At 38.6% G+C, this 21,517-nt stretch overlaps 2 protein-coding genes across 2 annotated transcripts in view; one reads left to right on the plus strand and one right to left on the minus strand.

Annotated features, from left to right (window-relative positions):
• Positions 1–21,517, plus strand: part of rpl15 (ribosomal protein L15) — a 249,507-nt gene that overhangs the window by 149,179 nt on the left and 78,811 nt on the right. The window lies entirely within an intron of this gene.
• LOC308144367 (protein lin-28 homolog A-like) lies at positions 6,725–21,388 on the minus strand (the record flags this gene model as incomplete). Its single annotated transcript, XM_080515472.1, has 5 exons — positions 6,725–6,962; positions 12,513–12,691; positions 15,584–15,741; positions 17,573–17,639; positions 21,206–21,388. 5 exons carry the CDS (start codon positions 21,386–21,388, stop codon positions 6,725–6,727), a joined length of 825 nt encoding a protein of 274 aa, XP_080371598.1.

The raw sequence follows: 21,517 nt of genomic DNA on the forward strand, positions 1-21,517 counted from the left end.
TTAAAATAAAGTGTGTGTGTGTGTGTGTGTGTGTGTGTGTGTGTGTGTGTGTGTGTGTGTGTGTGTGTTTCCTGCATACAGCGACCCAAATAGCTTTGTATAATGTCAACATGTATATCATGAATGGAAATAATATGCATATAATACTGATGTTGTTGCTATTTAATCATACATATACTGAACATCATTGCTAATTTATATTTATATCACTGGAATTATTTCACGTCTTCACTTGGAAAACGTAGACCTCAAGAGATAGCGAAATTCATGTGTTTTATTTTAAAGGAACAAAAAGAAACTTCCGGTTGATTCCCGTGCTGATTTGTGCTACCTTGATGCCTCGGTGCCCCCACTGAACTGTCACTTTCAAGGGGAGGTTCCCACAAACTTATGCAACACATACACACGTTTTATTCTTATTTTCGAAATTATACTTCCTTCAATAATAATAATAATAATAATAATAATAATAATAATAATAATAATAATAGTAATAATAATAATCATTATTTAAAACCCATAAAACTGTAGATATCATACTTTACTTTTTTCTTACTAGTTAAAATATTATCATTTAAATTTTTATGGTTGAAAAAGATGCATTTGAGGTTAATTGATGGCTGCAAATTACATGCAAGTGTGAATATGTATTTGAAATGTGATGAACTGATGACCATTTACCCTGCCTTCACCCTTCATCAGCTGGATTCCATGTGTCCTGTGCAGCTTTATATACAAGTTAGACATTCTGGTGATCATATTTTAAGAGAATAGGATCTCTATACGTACAGTAAAGAGGATGAATAAAGTTAACTTTCTTCCTAAAGTGTAGCTGTGGAGTGCTGTATTTGGCATTATAGAAACTGAATTGAATTGAATTCAACTCAACCGAAATGAATTGGTAGAACCAGTTGTCTCGCAATCAAAATGTTGCAGGTTCAATTCCCTATCTGTCCACATGTCAAATGCAAATAAAATAAAAATTAAATCAAACATTTAATTACATGACATCTTCTGAAATATTTAGTGAGCCGCTAAAGGAGCCGCAGGCTGAAGACCTCTGATCTATACGTTGGGAACTGAAACAAACACATTCAAAACCTCCCAAAAATGACAAACCATAACAAGTTTTCTCTCGGTTTGATGTTTATTTTCTCGTAGTTTTGCAGCACATGTCACTTGGGTCACAGCTTGATGAGAGCATCATTGAATTCACACAAAGAGCCATGAGGAATCAACATGGAGAAATCAAGTCACTGCCAACAAACAGAATCCAAGAGTTCCCGTCGTTAGGTCTCGCGTTAGAAAGACAAAAGTGTTAGTGGAGCCGATCACTCAAGCTATCGTTTATTTACGATGCACTTAAAATACCAACGTGGTGGGCCAATTTCCAAGATGGCCACTGGGTGTCCTTTTCCGCCGCTGGGTGAACTGACAGAGGGTTTGTGCCGCTCACTAATTTTTGTTTAACTTAAAATTCTTTTCAAAATGTTTTAAAATTTGCGCATCAATATGTCCTGTGTATTAAGGAGTAAACTGAAAAAGACAAATAATTCAATTATTTTACAAGAAAAAAAAAAAGCACTTTTTATGGTCTTTGTTTATTTTGGCACGTACTGGCAGCCATCTTGGAAAAATGTCGGCCATATTGGAATTTGTGATGGCAAAAATTTAACGTAGCTGCTCTACTATGTTGTGAATCTAGACCGTACAGATACCATCTCCGTATCGACCAGCATCACTGCATTGTCCAGGAGTGGACCCGTTATTCAAAAGGCAACAACAACAAGCATAGAAAACACATGTTTTTTTGAGGTAGGACACAAACAACACTGCAAAAAAAAAAAAAAAGTAATAAATAGTAAAGTTTAAAAAACATAGTTTACAATAATTACAAATTGGTTTGTAGACCTTGCTTTTCCTGAGCAGTCCAATCAAAACCAAAACCGCACCTGAGGTAGACTTGTATAGATTTCTGACCAGACATTTTGTCATTGGTCAAGCACAAGGAGAAAAATAGAAAGCAACAAGACGAGGCCTGGGAACCGGGCAGATTAGACCTCATTGTGCCGACTGGAGCACATAATAGAGGCTTAATGACGCCTAATGATGATCAATACTAATGTGTTTCAGCAACCGTTCTGTCAGCGGACACATTAATCAGCCCCGTTCACCATGAGACAACTACAGCTAATATTCTAGTCATTATCATGCAAACACGCAAAGAGTATTATATCAATACTGTGGAGAGAGACAATAAAGACATTATTAAAACAGCATCCAGACGACTTTTCAGATCTCGTACATCCGAGCTTTGACTTATAGAAATCTCACAAAGGTGTCGCAACATCAGTTTCCATCAGAGCAGATTTGGTTAAAAAGAAAAAGTGATTCATCATAAATATTTTATCAACAATAACTGGAAACCTGTGGATTGGAAAAAAAGTTGATTAAGTTTAGATTAATTTGTAGCCTGACTGCCTTAGACTGTCGATGTAGTTGAGTTTGTTGTTTGGATATTTAAATTAAAATGTAAAACTGAAAAAATAAGTCGATACTCAAATTATCACTTTGACATAAATGCACGATTTTCCTCCCATTAGAGTCCATTGTAAATTAGGCTTAAAATCCCAGGAAGAGAGCAGATGTCAGCATTTTTGTGTCTCACCGTAAAAGCCATGTTTTATGGAATTATCCCTACATCTTATATCGTCTGGTTCGGCAGACTCTTCTCGTGCTGCTGATCTGCTCGCTTTGTAGGCAGGAATCATGGTTTAGCCACAATCGACGCTTGTTTGAGGTGTTCAGTCAAGGTTTTTCCCTTGTCGAGAGTTTTTCCAATGTAATCCAATGAGAGGAGGCCAGTGCTGGGATGCTGGGATCGAACCTTGGCGGCTGATTAAATCCAAACCGTTCGAGCTATTACAAAGTTGTAGAGAACTTTTCATCAGCAGGGTCTCCTCTGTCATTGAACAGTGTTTTAAAGTCAAGATGACATTCACCCTCAGAGGAGATAGGCTTTGCGTGAAGGCCAAATTGGGGTGGAAATCTCACACAACAATCAAAAGCAAGTGAAGTTATTAAGCAAACCTGCTAGCTAGTCAAGGCCTGTAACTCCAGCGTCTCGTTTGCCACAAGTTCAAAAACAAACCCTATTCTGATTGGTCAATACAACAGAGAATAATTCCAATGATCTGGACTGAAGATGACTCACTAATGCCACCTAATGGACAAAACCTTATTGAAATTCTACATACCGTATCATTTTCATTTGTAAGCCCACTAAATATTGAGATGGACACAAAGCTAATGAACAGGGTGGTATGAACTTTGTCAAGGTTTGGTGATGAAAGACAAAAACAGTTTAAGCTGTTTGAACTTGATTCTTTGTTGATTTATAAAAAAAATATACGTTTAAAAGTTGGAGACAAATTGCGAAAAATCAAAAAGCCAAAACACACTGCTTTCTGAATCATGTCATTCTGGTGAGGCCTTAAATAAATAAATAAAATAATAAAAAAAATCGAGTTTAAAGTCTACTGTAATTTGGTTACAAGTGCTATGGTGATACGTTGAAAGACAAGGTTGTAGCTTCAAGAGTCTGTTCTTTAAAGTTCTTCTTTGGTTTAAGAAACAAAATCTTCCTTTGCTCAGTTTCTTCAAGGGGAAGCTAAAGGATTAAGGCAGCCAGGTTACAATTTCTTGATTTGTTTGTGTGTGTGTGTGTGTGTGTGTGTGTGCGTCAAGTGTAGCCTTAAATTTCAGCTGAACTACGAAAGCTAAGCTCAGTGAGCAATTCTGGACTCTCCGGAAGATGATATACTTTACACACGGTGAGAGTCTATGTTTATAAGTCATAGGCTTGTTGCAGCCCTTTCTGCTCTGTTTTGTCAACCAGATGTCGTCACAGTGGACGGCTCATTTGGCAGTTGGTGTTCTGAGTCTTCCTGCAACCCGAGAACAATAAGTTAAGCACGTAGAAAGTGTCGTAAGAAAGATGTGGCAGAAAAACTTCTCCTTGAGATGAGATCGCAGAGAAAAACTGTGCTACTTGCACTCTGGAAGATTTTTCAGTGTTCAGAGCCATGGTTTCAACTTGCAGAGTGACAGAATGGCATCGTCAGCATAGAGTGAGATAATGAGAGAACTGTTGAAAGGTACACATATATTTCAGAATTTCATCAGAAACGGAGACTTGTTCTGTATAAATATAAACTAGATAGAATAAAATAAGAGATCTATTTACACTTGACTGCTTCACCAAAATGAGTGAAAGCAGTAAAAAATAACTCCACAACCTTTCTTCTGCTTCTCCTCCACATTCCCAAACCCAGCGAGCTCCCATTCCAAGCAGAAATCCCTGATAGAGGCGTAGAAACATTCCAGCTCTGCAGAAAAACGCCTGCCATACAATCAACGCCGGCCTTGCATATAAGTTCAAATAGTCAACGTGGAAAATAAGACAACCGTCACCACTGATGGATCAAAAGCAGAGCGGGCAGAAATTGTTGTTTCAAGACGTAAAATTCCACTTGGAAGCAGTTCTTTGTTGTCTTTATGGCACTAATGCTGTTACATTCACTTTTTCACGATAAACGTTTTCTCATCCAGTCAGAAACAAATACTCGCATTAGTATTTGTTAGCCAGGATATGTTTTGTGTTTATACATTCACATGTTGGGCGCTGCTCTCACTTGTTTTCCTCTGACCTTTTTGAAGTACATTCAGATCAAGGACCATTTCTATATCAAAGTTGGAGTGTTGAGGCTTGTTTCAGCATTCCAAAAGTTGATTCTTCACTAAAAACGTTTTTTCTATCGTTGTGTTTTTGCTGTGCAGTGGTGGAGACACTGATTTCTGAGACAATTAGGCATAGTTGTAGATGTGCAGTATCTCTACCATCCAACAGGGGGCACTGCAGCATCTTAACTTCGCACAGCCTCTAAAGTGAATATGTAAAAATTAAAATGAATTAAAATAATTGAAATTGACGGGGGAAACTAGCTCACTAGCTTGTTAAGCGGACTAAGCTTAAAGGTCTGTTGGACATTTGTTGACGTTGAATTACCAGAGATAAACATCCGGAGTGTTTTTATATGTTTCCGTATTTTCTTTGAACAAACGTTGCAGTAGAGAGGTAATATTCCAGATATGATTGACATTTTCAGTCACACTGGACGTGCGGTCCATAACCCTCCATTATCATAAGATGGCGCTGATATACAAAGGAAAGTTGCATGTTAATTTCTATTTTACTCAGAATAAGTACACAACCGTGGAATGTATTAATAATTTGGCACAAATTGAGAAATAAACACGTGTATAAAAACCAGTAAAGTCCTTTCTTTCTATCTATATAATTTGCAAGATTTAAAAAAAAATTAATTCCTAATTTTATTCCCCAGCGAGTGAGTGTTGCTCCGCGTCTCAGCTCCATGTGAGGCGGAGCAAACTGAGGCCCCGCCCACACCACAACGCCGTGTCATATCACTACATCGTTTTTGTCCGATCGTCCACACGGCACCACATTTTAGGAGCCTGAAGATTTTGGTTTTTTTTAACACGTTCCAGAATAGAGGAATCTGAAAACATCACCTCAGCTTTCACTCGTTGACGAACTCGATGCACATCGGCTGAAAAAAGACGACGTCATTGCCCCGCCTCTCTCTCGGTGACGTCACAGCAACAACAACAACAACGACATGCTGCTGGTGCTCATTGATTTAATTGGGCCAACATGCCCTATTTGTCGATTTCTACATTGTTTTAAATAGTTTTCAGGCAATCGTGTGGGCGGAACACTTTTCAAGAGAGAAAAAAAAGATGGTTTTTGGCGGGTGTGGACGGCGCCTATAAAACTGGAATTTCGCTAGCATATCCAACTAGCTTGCTATCTCAGCATTATATTTTGGCAACTTTGGGTTCAAATGCTAAAAGCTCAGAGATGGGAAACACAAAAAAATAATCAAGACTTTTACCAAGTTCTTGGTTATATTACTAATGGATGTATATGAGTATTATAAAAGTTAGCAGTGTCACTAACCTACGCAAAAGTAGCTACAAATCAATCTGATGGTAAGTTTTTCGCTACTTGTAAAACTATAATTTAACTAGCTTACATGCTAGCTAGATGAAGCTAATATTTTCTGCCCACTGTAGTAACGTTTTGAACTCACCTATTTCTGTTCGAGTCAACACAGATTCCACTTTATGAGGTTCGTCACGTTAACGGGCACATTAAACTACACAAGACGTCACTGACTTTAGCTCTTTGGGGCAAAAGGGGGGTAACATTTCCAACACTTGTGGAAACTCGCCATTCAAACTAGAGGGCTAAATAAGCTAAAGCTAAGTAAAGCCACCGCAACACCATCCAGAATTGTGATGAGCAACGACATTCCACTTCACCGGGGTTTTGATTAAAGGCCATAAATATCTTCATTTGATTGGTGTATTCGTGAGGCAATTTGAGTTCAGAGGAAAGGTTCTGACCAACAGCGGCTAATCAGGTAAATCTGTGGCCACAACAAGGCAAAGCTGAATCTGATTGGTGGTTTGGTTTTTTTTGGTTTTCCCCTCGAAAGCTAAACTACGCTAACACTCGACGAAGGCTTCAGAGAGGAAACGTGGGGCTGACCGATGAGTAAAACACCTGAGGTCGATTCTTTCTGTAGAGTGGGAGTGGAAAAACCTCACAGTTTCCCTGAGCGGGTTTTAAAGAGGTCTAGCTCCCCTCCTCCTCCTCCTCCTCCTCCTCCTCTTCCTCTTCCTCTTCCTCTTCCTCGTCCCGTGTCGAGGCGTTGGCTTCCTGAAGCTGCTGCTGCTGCTGCTGCTGCTGCTGCGCTCGGACCGGGCAGCTCGCCACCATGTGGGAAACGCTCTGGCAGCAGTGGCACTTTTTGGGCTGGGGGGGCAACTGGCACTGTTTAGCGTGGTGACCTGGGCCGCCACAGTTGTAGCACCTGAAGAGACACAGAGCAGAAAAAAAAAGAAAAAGAGTAAGGATCTGTTCGCATGAGGGCTTCGTATCGCCATGAGATACGTACCGCTATATGGTACGATACTGTTCAATACACTGGAACAAACAGTCCCACACAAATCCTCCAAATTCATCTATCGGGGCTGGAATACCAGATATTGTTTGAAAAAGTATTGATATGTGTTCATACAGATATGAACCAAGGTCGGTCAAAAATTATCATTATTAGCATTTTTTTTTTTAGGAATGTATTTTCATATGAGGATTGAAAATAAAGCAAAAATTGGCTCATAAACGCACTCATCTACAAAACAAAACTTATTTTATTATTTGAAGCTAAAGAAATCTGGAAATGGTATAATTTGTTTAGATTGCTGTAAACGTCTGATTTTACACTATTAAGTGTAACTCAGTACCTCATAATGTACGAGAATACAGTAAATATTACTTTATAAAAGCACAAGGAGTAAATACTGTGAATGCATCCTAAATGTATGTCCTATTTCAACATTACAAATCACATGTTTGACTCCAAATTCTCAATTTTACATCAACGCTTAAAAAATCTTTGGGAATGTGATTAATAATCATTATCCAATTATTCTGACATTTCTTCAATATGTGCCAGTATTAAGGCATATATATAATATATATACAATAATATATATATATATATATATATATATTAAATTAATTTCCTTTTTCCTCTTCATCCATTTATTTGGACCTTTAGTTGTTTTTGATGTTAACATTGTATTTTATTTTTTAATATCTTTCATTTTGTTAATTCCGCTTAGAGAATTAAAATATTTAAATAGTCATATATATATACCAATGATAAACAAAAATCTGATTTGTTAATAGATAAATAACCACATAAGGTTATAAAATCCAGTCATATTATCAGGAGTATTTTGTGCAGGATGCTAATGCAATACTTATAACAATAATTTCAGAACAGAAAAGAAATTTAAAGGTTATTAATCACAAATGGCTAAAAGAAATCCATTATTTTCTTTCAGAATCCCAATTTAGCATCAAACATTAATGTGTCATTTTCACATGATAAAAAGGTTGTCCTCTTTTTAAAATTAAAAATCTCTGTATTTGATGTCTTTCTAAATGGATTTCTGTAAATTATTTAATATGTCCAGTAGAGGGCAGCACAGCCTAAGTGTTTCCAACAATGCCCCTGTAACAGAAAACTTTAAACTCACTCAGTACATTAAAAGTAATCCCAAACTGTCATTTATTATCAATAAATAAATACAATTACAGCCTTTCTGGAGCCATTTCCTGTTTTGTTTTCTAAATACTCAAAAACAACATGAATGAAAGGAAATTCTTATCCAATTTGTGCTATAAAACAAAGGAAAAAAAGTGGAGAATTGTCTGTATTTTTGGGTCAAAATGACAATTTACTTTTTATAAAATCAGGCTAACTAAAATAAGTTGGCTACATTTATTTCATTAGTTCTGAAGTTAATCAGCAGTTTTTCTCTTAAGAGAATAATTTCTACAGTTCTTAATTCTTGAAGTGAATTTGGTAACATTAGGGTCACTTTTAATATAGATTATTTTAATAGTTACATCATATTTGAACATTTTTAGAACCTGCTTGCACATTTCTGTCAATTATAACGGTAAAAAAAGTGAAGAATTGTGTGTATTTATAGTTCCATACGAAGTGATTTGAATGATCGAGTCGAATCGAGAGCGACAACAGAAAAGGTTGACGTCAAAACATGTTCATGTGCTCAAAAGAACAAATCAAAGTCCAGAACTTCATCCAATTGAAAATCTCTGGCAGGACTGTTGACAGACGCTCTTCATCCGAGATTACTGAGTTTGTGCTGTTTTACAAAGAAGAAACGACGCATCGCCATCACATAATGTTTATTTCTGGAGTAACTTAGGCGTCATGGCATTTAATAAATACTCCTATCAATGCCCTGTATCACCAAGTAGTTAAAGGTTAAGTACTCGTGGTTTAAAAAAGTGGTGTTGATGCTTGATAAAAAAGGATAATCAGTGACTGATGTGTAAACCAAGCCTTCCTTATTTATTTATTTTTATTTTTATCTATTCATGTTTCTCCTGTGTGAAGCGGCTTTGAGTTTACAAAAAAGTGTTATACAAGTTTGATTTATTATTATTATTATTATTATTATTATTATTATTATTATTATTATTATTAAAGCCTCACAGTTTTATTTTTCTTCCATTTTTGAAAAAGTTCTGTTAGGAACTTTAAATCTGCGAAGAGTCAAAAAGGTTTCATTGAGTTTTAATGGAGAAATGTGACATTGACTGTATGAGATGTTGAGAACATGCTAAAGGCTAGTTAAAAATCAAAATCAAGAGATTCCAGTCTGAAAATGTTCAGATTCAACTTATCTAAACATTGTTTTTCACGCTTATTATTATTATTTGCTAAATCCAAACATTACAAATGTCTTCCATATTTACAGACTGAGCCTCATGCTAGTTTGCTCCTTTTAGCAATATCTAATGAGTTCTACTAAAATCTGCAAAAGAAAACCACTAAAATACTTTAGGAAACTCAGACTTTTATAGAGTCTAAAAACAGAGTTACATTGAAGTGAAGAAGCAAGATTGTCAAACTATAGAGCGCTGTGGTGCTTCTGCAGCTAAAGCTAACGGCTAAAGTGAATGAAATGGTTCAGCCGAATTCATCGGACATGGAACAAAGGATCGGTGTGAACGCTGAAACAACCACTTATTGATTTTAAAGACAACCTGGTTTTCCTTTCTTCCCCCATCTGCACTCCAATAACCTGATCAATCATGTAGAGACTTAAAAAAAAAAAAAAAAAAAAAAATACAATCATCCATCACGTCGAGTAAAAACGGATCGAAGCCACAAAGAGTTGTAACCGAAGTTCAGCATTAAAGATCCACAAAAAATTCTATTTACTGCAAAGATTCAACATAAATCTTCCACGAACTTACATTTTCTGTCTTTTCTACTGACTGACGTCACATTTCAGTGGTTTATAAAACGTCCAGGATAACTTTCTATTGTTTGAGTGCTAATACATTTAGCTAATGAGCTAATTCATTTAGCTTCATGTCAAACATTTACAGAAGAAGAGAGGAAGAAGTAAAGAGGAAGAAGAGAGGAAGAAGTAGAGAGGAAGAAGAGAGGAAGAAGTAGAGAGGAAGAAGTAAAGAGGAAGAAGAGAGGAAGAAGTAAAGAAGAAGACTCATTGATATCTGGTCTGGAGATTAAAGATCACGGTAGCTCGTGGCTAGCCATTAGCCACTAGCCGGCTAAAGGGCTAAAGGGGCGGGGTTTTCCCTTTCAGTCTGGACCAACCAATGAGCCCGGTTTCTACTTCGTCAATGCTTCCTCTCTGGTCGGTGTTTGTTTTGGGCCACAGCGCCCCCGATCCAGCAGCTGCTGTAACTGCGTGACATCGTCCAGACAGTTTGTCGGCTCTCAAACACGCAGCGGGAAAACAAACCAAAACAAATGAAGGTGTGAACATTTTCCTTTCCCCCTCCTCTGGTTACGTTTAGTTATTCGTTATTAATATTGTTTCTGCTGTGAAAACGTTTGTGAATAACTGTTATTTGCTTTGTGATTTACCAACCAATCAGCGACCCAGTGATCTAAATGGTTTAACGGTTAATAATAAATAAACTGCTAAAACCACTAATTTTAACATTTAAATAGCTCAAAATGTTAAAAGTGATACAAACTTTAGCTAAACTAGTTCAATTAGCTAATGCTATATTTTAGCTGGTGATGCATTTCAGTGACTTCAATTGAATTATTTTTAAGTTTAATTGTTTATCACAAAAGTAAGAAAATACAGCTAATTTCATATTAATGTGAAGCTATTTAAATCATCAAACATACAAATTTAACTCTTTCATAGTTTTTTCCTGCGTCATGGAAATGATTTATGTTTTCAACTTGTGTTTTGGCTCCTCTGATCTCCCAACATACTGAATTAGAAAATTAAGAAAATGTAGACATTGCTCAGTCTTATTTTGACATCTGTTCACTTGTAAATGAATGGAAATGGCAAATAAATGTCTCAATCGACATTAGCCCAGGACGTGTTTCACTTTTAAGACATTAAACTGAATCCAAAGTTTATTGTTGTTTTGTTTTTTTGTTGTTGTTTTCTTTGGATGAACTTTGTACAAAATGTAAGAAACTTTTGAGAACAAAGCCAGAGAGCATCATGTCACATCTCCTCCCCCCAGAACCCAGGGCAACCCGGTATTGATCAGCATGGGGGGGGGGGTCCTTTCAATACCCCCGTCACCTCTGAACCCCCTCCCCATCCCCCCCACACCTCATTTGCACGCCACATGCCCCGTTGTTGCCATGGCAGCGGTGACCTCTGACCTCCGGAGCACCTACATCTGTTCTCACTTAAATGGATCAGCTCTTCTTCAGAATGAGTCTCGATGTTCAGGAAGGAGGAAACAAACTGGACGAGGTTGGCTTTTTGGGGTATTTACTTATTTTTGCTCGCCAGCTGCAGCAGTTATTATTATTATTATTTTCTTATATATAATTTTGTTGAGAAATTAGTTTCCCTCAGTAGTAAAATACATCTTCATGTATTATTTATTATACATTTAAAAAGTAAAAAAAAAAAAACACATGTGGCCTCAGATCTTCTGCATTAACAGCCAAATCCGTTACCGTGACAACATGATCGCCTTTTTACTGTCGTCGCCTCACGCTTCTACCTATTTCTTTTTGTAAATTTGTGTACAGAAAAGCATTACGGATTGGCTAAAAGTGATCAATTACGTGTAGTTTTATTCTTTTCAACAAGTTTTATAATAGTTCACTTCAGTTCATCAAGTTTACGGATTTAGTTTTTTAGTTTCTTCTTGACATTTCTCCTGAAAATGAAGAACGCTGTCGAAACACGTCAACGGCACATTTTAAAAAACTTACTTCCCTCAACAGGTGAAAGCAGAACATTTAGAAGTTATAATATAGACACGGTGCAGGAAGGTTTAAAGAACAGGGTTTTAAAATATCAGGTAAACACGTGATAATGCTGGTTATTGCGATACACACTTACGCAGATGATGTCAGTGTCTCTCAGCTCGGAGATTCTTCCCTTATATCATTTTCTGTTGTACATTACGTGTGATTTTTGATCAGTTTTGTGCTTTTGAACAATTAGACTGAATATAAGTGGCCTATAAGTTGGTGTAGAAGTGTTTTTTTGCCACAATATCGTGTTCAGTATCATTATAATGAAGATGAGACCAATGCCATTGGTTCTCCTCAACAGTCTTTATCTTGACGCTTGTTGGCGTCTTTCAACTTTTGCCCCAGAAATGTCCAAACACAGTTTTGCTTTTAACCAAATCCAAAACGTCCCAAGCACAAACTTAACCTCTTCAATTAAATTAGGGGGTGAATTCCACCAATATGCTTCCATTTACGTGTTCCTACCACGAAAATTTTTTTCCTAAGAATTGCCAACGACGAATGAAAAGGGAGTTTCCACTGAGGCGCATTGGGACCTACTTGTCGGCCCTGGATCGTCTCTTCTGGGCGCTCTTCGGCTTCCTCTCGCTGCCCAGACACGGCGCCCCGCCGGGTCCGGTCACCCGAACGGACTCCAGACCTTTGGGGGACCTCTTGAAGCTGAACTCCACGGCTTCTCCTTCTCTGAGGCTGCGGAAACCCTCCATGTGCAGTTTGGACTGGTTCGACACAACAACAACAACAAAAAAGAAACTTTAAACACTTATATACGACGATTTTCCAGCAAATAAGAAGCCAGTTAAAGCACCTTAAAAAAAAAACAAAAAAAAAACATCTGCAAGAGCTGTGCTTTCCACTCACGCGTTGAGAAATTAACTTTTCTTAGGTAGTCTCAGACGTATTTGCTCATAAATTTGGTTTTTTTTAAATAGTAAATGCTGTTTTACTAAGAAAACAGTTTCAAAGCGAGAAATAAATGCAGCTGATTGATTAGTAAAATAATGACTATATACATAAGAAGTCATTTTAAATAATAAACCATTATACCAACATAGTATACATATAGTCTCTCATGTCACAGTTTGCTAAGCCAGTTTAGTGAACACTACATTTTTCCAGCTGTGATGCGCTATAATGACGGAATGACGGTTTGGGAACAAAAGTTTGAGTTAAATTGACCTCAGTCACATATTTTGACGAGATGATTATCAGCTGGACATAAGAGGATATGATGGCATCCGGGACCGGTTCATCATTTCTTCTGCATCTCTTTTGGCGTAAATTAAAACCCGACAATTTGACCGACCTCCTTTCCCTCCTGGTTGATTTCATCGCCGCTCTGCTCAGACTGACTGAGACAAGACACTTGTCAGAGAGCAAAAACACAAAAAGCCCCCCCCAATCGGGGAATCCTCGTAAAAGCTTCTCATAAAACACCAACCGCCTTGTTAAAACACACACACACACACACACACACACACACACACACACACACACACACACACACACACACACACACACACACACACACACACACACACACACACACACACACACACACACACACATACACACGTATTTCCAATCAAACCCCGTCCAAATCTGCCCTTCTGGTCAAGAGATCAAACCGCCTCTACAGGATTCTGGGTAATGACACAGGAGGAGGGAGACGGAACTCATTCATCCACATATCGTCAACCTACAACATATAATCCAGCGAACCTCCCGACATTTTCAAATGATTGTGACTTCAGACGTTTTTGTGCTTGGAAAGGTTTGGGTTTTTAACGTCGCCAGTTGCCGCGGTGAATAGTCCCTTCTGCAAACAAACATGGCCGACCCGTAGCGGTTTAGCGATTGTCGGAGAACTCGTACGTGAATGACATTTCAGAATTTTTGGGGGGAGAAAAATAAACCCTGTATAATGTGAATATTATGATTTATAATTGATATTTGATGCCTCCTATGATAGCATCCGATTGGTGGTCGGTCCAAAACAACGTCGGTTCCCTCCACTTTGATCCCGTTGATGTAAAATCCCTTCAAATCGTTCCAACTCAGACCCTCAAGTTTACGACCAGAACCTTCCAAGGAGCAGCGCCGCGGCTATAAACGTGTCGTTTAACAACGTGGACGTCGGGCCTTCCTTCGATCTGATGCATTTTGTTCCTTGTGAAGATTTAATTGACATCAATACGTCCGTGGAGACGACTGGCCTTCGACCTTCACCCAAACCTAAAAGAAGCACGTTAAAAAAAAAAAAGCCGCAGGAGTGATTTACAGCGGAGAAACCGGAGAGCACGGGGCTCGGCGGGGGGGCGGCAGTGTAGATGTCAAACAAAAAGAATGCTGGGTGGGCTCCCTGGTGCTTTAATGACTTTATAACAGGAAGCAGTAATAGATGGGGGGGTGGGGGGGGGGGGGGGTGTCGGGCCTTGTTATCTCTGCTTGAGCCTCTAACCCCTTTAAAAAGACAAATGCTGGAGCTCTACCCCTCTTCTTTTAAGTTTAACGGCAAATATCTGCAGCAAATGGTTCCTGTTTGGCTGAAAATTACAACAGATCTCCAGGTGATCGGCTGGAAAACTCACCTGAAAAAACTCTCCTGTATAAAACTCTCCTGTATATAACTCCCGATCCTAATGCACTGGTGTTTTCCAAATCGTAATGCTGCAGTAACTGTATAATACAACAGTACGTTTGGCTCAAAATGCGACGGCAGTAATTAAATTCTGTTCCAAACACATGAAGAAGAAGGGAAACTTGCGTCACAAGTGTCAAAAACCGGTCATTTCCAAATAAATGAATCTACCAATAGAATTTTTGTATGGTAAAAAAAAAAAAAAGTTTTTTTGAGATATCACGAGAAATTATATAAAAAAAAAAAAAAAAAAAACTGCTTTCAAATTGGAAAAAAACAAAAAATAACATGCAAAACCGATTAAAAAGCAGCTAAATGCACAGAAAAAAATTAATTATTGGACCAATCAAATTGGTCTTGAAGTTAATAAATCAGATCACATTGAAAGAACTTGATTCATTTGAATGTTACCAATCGAAGCAATTCAAATTAAGTTGGTCCAACGTTTTTCAGTGTATATGTATGTATGTGTGTGTGTGTGTGTGTGTGTGTGTGTGTGTGTGTGTGTGTGTGTGTGTGTGTGTATACTGTCTGTGGCGCCGACAGCGACTGTGGCCCTCGTTTACACCTTTTAGTTTTCAGAGACGTTTCCCACTGACATGATGACGTTTTGAAAAAAACAACTATGAATGTTATGCAGACGTTGTAACACGAACAGGATAAAGTCAAGTTGTTTTATTTTGTGCAGCTGTTTCTCAGTTTAACTGGTTATTTATTCACCCGGCGGCCGTTTACCTTTAGTTCCCCTTTTCCTTTCATATACATTCAAATTCCTTCCTTTCCTTGTCATATTTCAGATCATATCAGCGGTTAGAGACACGGTGGGGGGGGGAAAGCGGTAGAAATGCCACTTTTTGTAGTCCATTTTCGAAAATGTGTCTTTTTTTTTTTCTCCACCGTGGCAGACGACCACGTGGAAGCGCGTGTCGGACTGTCAAAACGACGTGGTCCACGGCAGCTTGTCCCTCACCTGGTGGACGAAGACGTCGAGCGGCCGCGGCAGCGGCGCGCCGGCCGCGCTGCTCATGGACAGGAAGCCGAAGCCCATCCGGACGTTGAACCACTTGCAGACGCCGGCGCCGCGGGAAAGCTCCGGAAGGTCGTCCTCCCCGCCCTGCTCACAGCCGCCTGCACAACAGAGTTAAATAAATAAATAAATAAATAAATCTTTGCCTAAATCGGGCAAAGAAATGAGGCGGAGGACAGACGGCTGCTAAAACGACTCAACACTGCCACCCAATGGTCAAAGGAGGCATGATCAAAACTTTATATAGAGTCCCTTTAATCCCTTTACCTGATTTTGTTTTTCAGTTCCCTGGAATCCTTCTTAATATGAACTTTATTACTTACATGTTCTTTGAACAAACCCATTTAAGAAGATTAAAGCTGGTTGTGCTCATGAAATGAGGAAAAGCATAGTTCTTATGGTTGAAGTGGTGAAGATAAATTCTTTGTGACGCTCGCCGTTATTAATATTATTTTCTGTAACAACACTGACCAGCAAAACCTCATTAATACACATCAACTACAATTATCTCCTTTTCCACTGTCTTGATAAAAAACAAAATCCCCTCAAACTGTAGATGTTGGACCAAACAGTTAAAAAGAAAAGAAAAGAAAAGTGCATTAATGTTTGTTGAAATCACAAATTAAACTGAAGTAAACTTCAGATCGTCCACATGTGACACAAAGAGACACGTTATTTCGGGCAGAACATTGACAAAAAGTGAACAAAACGACAAAAAACAGAAGTCATTGACTTAAAAGGGGGAAACAACAAAGAAGAAGAAAAAAAAACACGTCCTGAAATGTAGAATCAGTAACAGCAACTTCAGAAAAATCACCGAAAAATGGATAAAAACCAAGAGAAAAAAACATTTTAAATGACTAAAATAGAACTGAAGCTCTCATGCGTGCTCAGACACACAAACGATGCCTCACATAAAGATCACTTTTAATCTTTTAAAGCTCATTTTATTAACCCTTTATGGAAACTCCCTGAAGTCATTAATCAAAATGCACATTATTTGCGTTACAATGTGGAGATTAAAACATCTTGAATAGTCACATATTGATCACTTACACAGTGATCTTTAGTTACGTAAATATAATATAAATATATTATAATATACATGAACATCTTGTCAGTCAAGAAGCATTTTAGAATTTAATAACTTCACAGAAACGTATCACATGAGTTTCGGTTTTTTAGTGATATGTATTAAAATAAGTGTGATTTTCGTTCGTTTTGCATTTTGAACCTCGTTTTATATGATAGTGAACTAAAATGCCACTTTTAATGGCTTAAAAAGGCCATTTTTATCGAATTTTGATCTGAAGTGAATAAAACAACATTATAATCCAAATGAATCTGTTTTTCACGAAATAATAAATTCTCCACATGTACAACATTTCTTCATAATACCATAATACCACATTTACTAATCGGCTATTGTTTGTGTCGTTATTTAAATGATTACAGTTAAGAAATCAGTTTTCATTGTGGATGTTTATACCCTCAATATAGATCTTAAATGTTCTATTCTCGAAAAAAAAAAAGTCCTCAAACAGCACAAAGTAAGGAAGATCGTGACATTTCAAACCTGATTCCTTCTCATCTGAACTGATCGACCGTGATAAAAACCTATTTATCCGTCACTGGATAAAACTGCGGTTCACCTGGTGGTCTTGGATGAGGAGCGGCTCTGAGCGCTCAGTGAGGCCGCTCTGCGCGACTCATTCCCGGCTTCACCAAGTGCGACCCACCGGTCCAACATCCACTCAACCAAGTATTTAAAAAAAGAAAAGAAATGAGTGCTTTCTTCTTCTTCCTCCTCCTCCTCGGGCTTCATTGCTCTTTCACTCATTTCCACCCACAGGAAAGTGTAAGAAACCCAGTCCACACGCATCCACTTGTTTTTATGTTTTGTTTTGTTTTGCCCCGATCTTCCCCTCATACCTTCCGCCATGCTTGGGAGGCTTCCGCAGCCTCCGGCCGGTGGGGCAGCTCCGGGTGCCCGGGGGCTCTACCACAGGACGGGGGCCACACGCATCCTTGAGGGCCGAGCAGCGCGCGCCCTCCTCGTCCGCGTCCGGCGTGCGTAAAGTCCTCCAAGAGAAGTGCGCTCGGTACGCACAGCTGCGCTATAGGAGCCTTATTAACCCTCCCACCTCTGCTGGACACACACACACACACACACACACACACACACACACACACACACACACACACACACACACACACACAGACACACACACACACACGCACACACACGCACACACGCACGCTTCCGGTCAAGGTCACGTGACCTTTAATCAATAGATCACACATGTCAGAATCAAAACAATTCGCAAGCTGCCCGACACACACACACACACACACGCACACACACACACACACACACACACACACACACACACACACACACACACTCACGCGCACGCACGCACGCGCACTGTTATTGTCGGTGACATTTGTTCCAGTTTCTTCCAAACACTTAAATGCGCATTGATGACAAATCTAATAATATATGATTGAACTGCTAAACTCACTTAAGAGCTTACTTTTAATTTGAAAAATCTAAAATCAAGATCAAAAGCACCGACTCTTGGTCCAGAGTCGGTGGCAGTGTCGGTTGTCGGTCGTCCTTGTATGAGATTTTGGAATGTTTTGTAAAAAAAAAAATACATCCTGTACATTGTACTTTTACATATTGTTATTTCTAATTGGTACTTTATATATTTTTCATATAATTATATTAAATGTGGGTATATATTTAGTATCTTATGGCTTTGTTTCTCTTTGTTTACCATTCTCTTAATGGTAAACAAACTGAACAAGTGCCTGTAAACACACTTTTAGGAATTTCTTTTGATGGAAAGCTCAGTGGGAATCCGCATAGAAACATCCCGATGTTAAAATTAGTGTAAAAAATGTGTGAAATCAGATCAGTAGTCAATTCAAATGGACTCAACTGCCGTGACGTGGCCCGAGGTTGACATTTCGAGCATCGAGGACAAGAGGACTCAGCTCAGGTCCTGCAGGACCTCTTGGTTTTCAGAGTTGTAGTTCCTCTCTGTGGCCAGCAGAGGTCAGCAGCGCACCGACATCTGACAATTTCTCTGCTTCAAATACTGACGAGGACAAATACTTTGTATAAGTACAAGAAGTACACGGGTAAAAGTGACGGGACGTCTGAGCTCAATAAAACATGTCTTTCTATTGAACTTTGATATATGAACAATTATCAAGCAGTTAATACATTTCTAATGAACCAGTTGGAGGATTGTGAGTTTCCACTAAGTCAATAGGAGGTTCTCGTTTCAGAAACACTTAAAGCATCAACGGTAGTTGTGTCATTATTTTACAGGAAACTGGGACGATTCTGACCACTATGTTTTATTCTTTAAATACTACTATGTAGACTAAATACTACACTGTAGACTATTAAATACTACACTGTAGACTAAATACTACAGTGTAGACTATTAAATACTACACTGTAGACTACTAAATATTACACTGTAGACTACTAAATACTACATTGTGGACTACTTAATACTACACTGTAGACCAGTGTTTTTCAATCTTTTTGAGCCAAGGCACACTTTTTGTTTGGAAAAATCTGGAGGTACACCACCACCTGAAAATGTTAAAATGTGAAATTCTGTAGCCTCTATTAACAATATAAAGTCATTCTCATCAAAATTTTATCAACAGGAATCAAATAAATACAGAAAAAAGGTATTTCCCAATTTCTTTTTTTTATTTTGACTCCCTCAGTGTGAAACCTGGACCTGATGGATGAAGAGCTGAGATCCTGGTTCACATTCTTCCTTTTCAAAAACTTCTCCATCACTGTCACTGACACAGTACTTTGATATAAGATGGGAGCAGCAGGTGGAGATTAACCAGACTGACGTCTGTCAGTTTCCATTTCACCGGCAAGGTTCTGTGCTGCCCTCTAGTGGCGAAGAGTATTTATACATGATTACTCTGCAACACACTTGCTCTCACAGCTGACAGCGGCTGTGAGAGCAAATGATTTTTAGAAAAAAAATTGAAATTGGATCATTTCCCACGGCACACCTGACTAGATATCGCGGAAACACCAATGTGCCGCGGCACAGTGGTTGAAAAACACTGCTCTAGACTATTAAATACTACACTGTAGACAACTAAATACTACACTGTGGACTAAATACTACACTGTGGACTACTAAATACTACACTGTAGACTACTAAATACTACACTGTGGACTAAATACTGCATTGTAACATGTGATAAACTGTAGGACCAGTTGATATTGAACAAACCAAACACCAAATATGACGAGAAGAAATATTTATTTCAAAGCACATAATGAACCAATATAAAGATGTATACAAAATGAATGCTAAATAAAATGTTACTTCAGGGGCTACATACAATCCAGTTTCTTCTTGAGTGGGTCCAACCAGTAAAATACTGATATAATAATCTTTGAATTAAAACTGGCACTGGACAGTCTACCATTTTTGAAAATCAGTGTCGTCTGCAAAATAAAATCAAAGATCAAGAATAACTAACTTGCTCCAAACACAGAAATATATATGTATATATAATAGAATTTGCTTTGGTTTGACTGAATGAAGCCTGAAACAGTCTCATCAATGGAACAAGTCTGTCACCACATTATATAAAAGAACAGGTAGTATGATGGCCTATTAGTGCCACACTCCCATGCATTAATGGTCTCTGACTTCCTTCCTGTTTTCTGGCTTGTAGTTTTGTTCTTCTTCATCTGCTGCTCGCAAGATTAAACTTTAAATATTTTAAATACATTTTTGAACATATATAAATGAATTTGAAACCGGCTGCATGAGGTGGCAGAGCCAAAAAAGACTCCTCCCCTTTATGTGTGTGGCACTACTTAGACCTCATACATCCTAAAGCTTCCAAAATGAAACTTTAGATTTCAAAATTCAACTTTGAAGATGTCAAATATATTTTTGAAGATATAAAATTGATCCTTGACCATGTGAAATTGATTCTGAAATGTAAAACCCAGCTGAGAACGTTTAACCTTTAACTCTGAAATCGAAAAATAAATGTAAATTTTCAACATATCAAATGTGTCTTTGACGCATTCAATTTAATTTCACATATGTCAAATTGAAGAAAAATATAAGCCAAACATTCATTGAACATGTGTAAAATTGAGTTCGCATTTGTTTGCAAGTTTTAGCTTTGAATGTGTGAAATTGAAATTTTAACACAGAATTAGATTTTGAAGATGTGAATTTGAATTTCAAACATGTAAAACTGAGCTAAAAAAAATTAAATATTGACAATAAAAAAATGCATTTTAACTTTTAAAATTGAACATCAAACTTTATCTTTTACCATGTAAAATTGAACTTTAAAATGTTTTCATTGAACCTCAAACATATTGAGTTTGAATCCCAGTTATGAGTTTGTCCACCAGAGGGCAGCATCAGCCTCAAAGCCCCGCCTCTTCGTTCTGTGGCACTGATAGGACTCCATACCTCCGTTAATCCCGGCTGCTCACAAACAAATGCTCCATTCTGCGTCCGGAGGCTCCGTCTCACCCACGGACCGGAGAGAACCGGGGCGGACCGGGGGAATGGAGAGCAGCGGACAGTCGGCTTGAGGGAGCCTGGAGGCGGACTGAAGAGTCGGACTGACCCGGTCGGAGCTGCGCCGTAAGAGCGGCGGCAGGATGTGAGTGAAGCGGCCGCGGAGCGCCGGGACTCACCGGGACACAGCGACATGTCTGACGGCCTGACGGAGGAGGACACCCCGGCTCCGTGTTGCTCCCCAGCGGCTCCGTGATGCTCCCCGGCTCCGAGCCGCGGTAGCGGGAAGCCAGAGGACCAGACGCCCCCCCTCCTCCTCCTCCT

This window comes from Blennius ocellaris (assembly GCF_963422515.1).
Source record: "Blennius ocellaris genome assembly, chromosome: 20".
Taxonomy (NCBI): Eukaryota; Metazoa; Chordata; class Actinopteri; order Blenniiformes; family Blenniidae; genus Blennius; species Blennius ocellaris.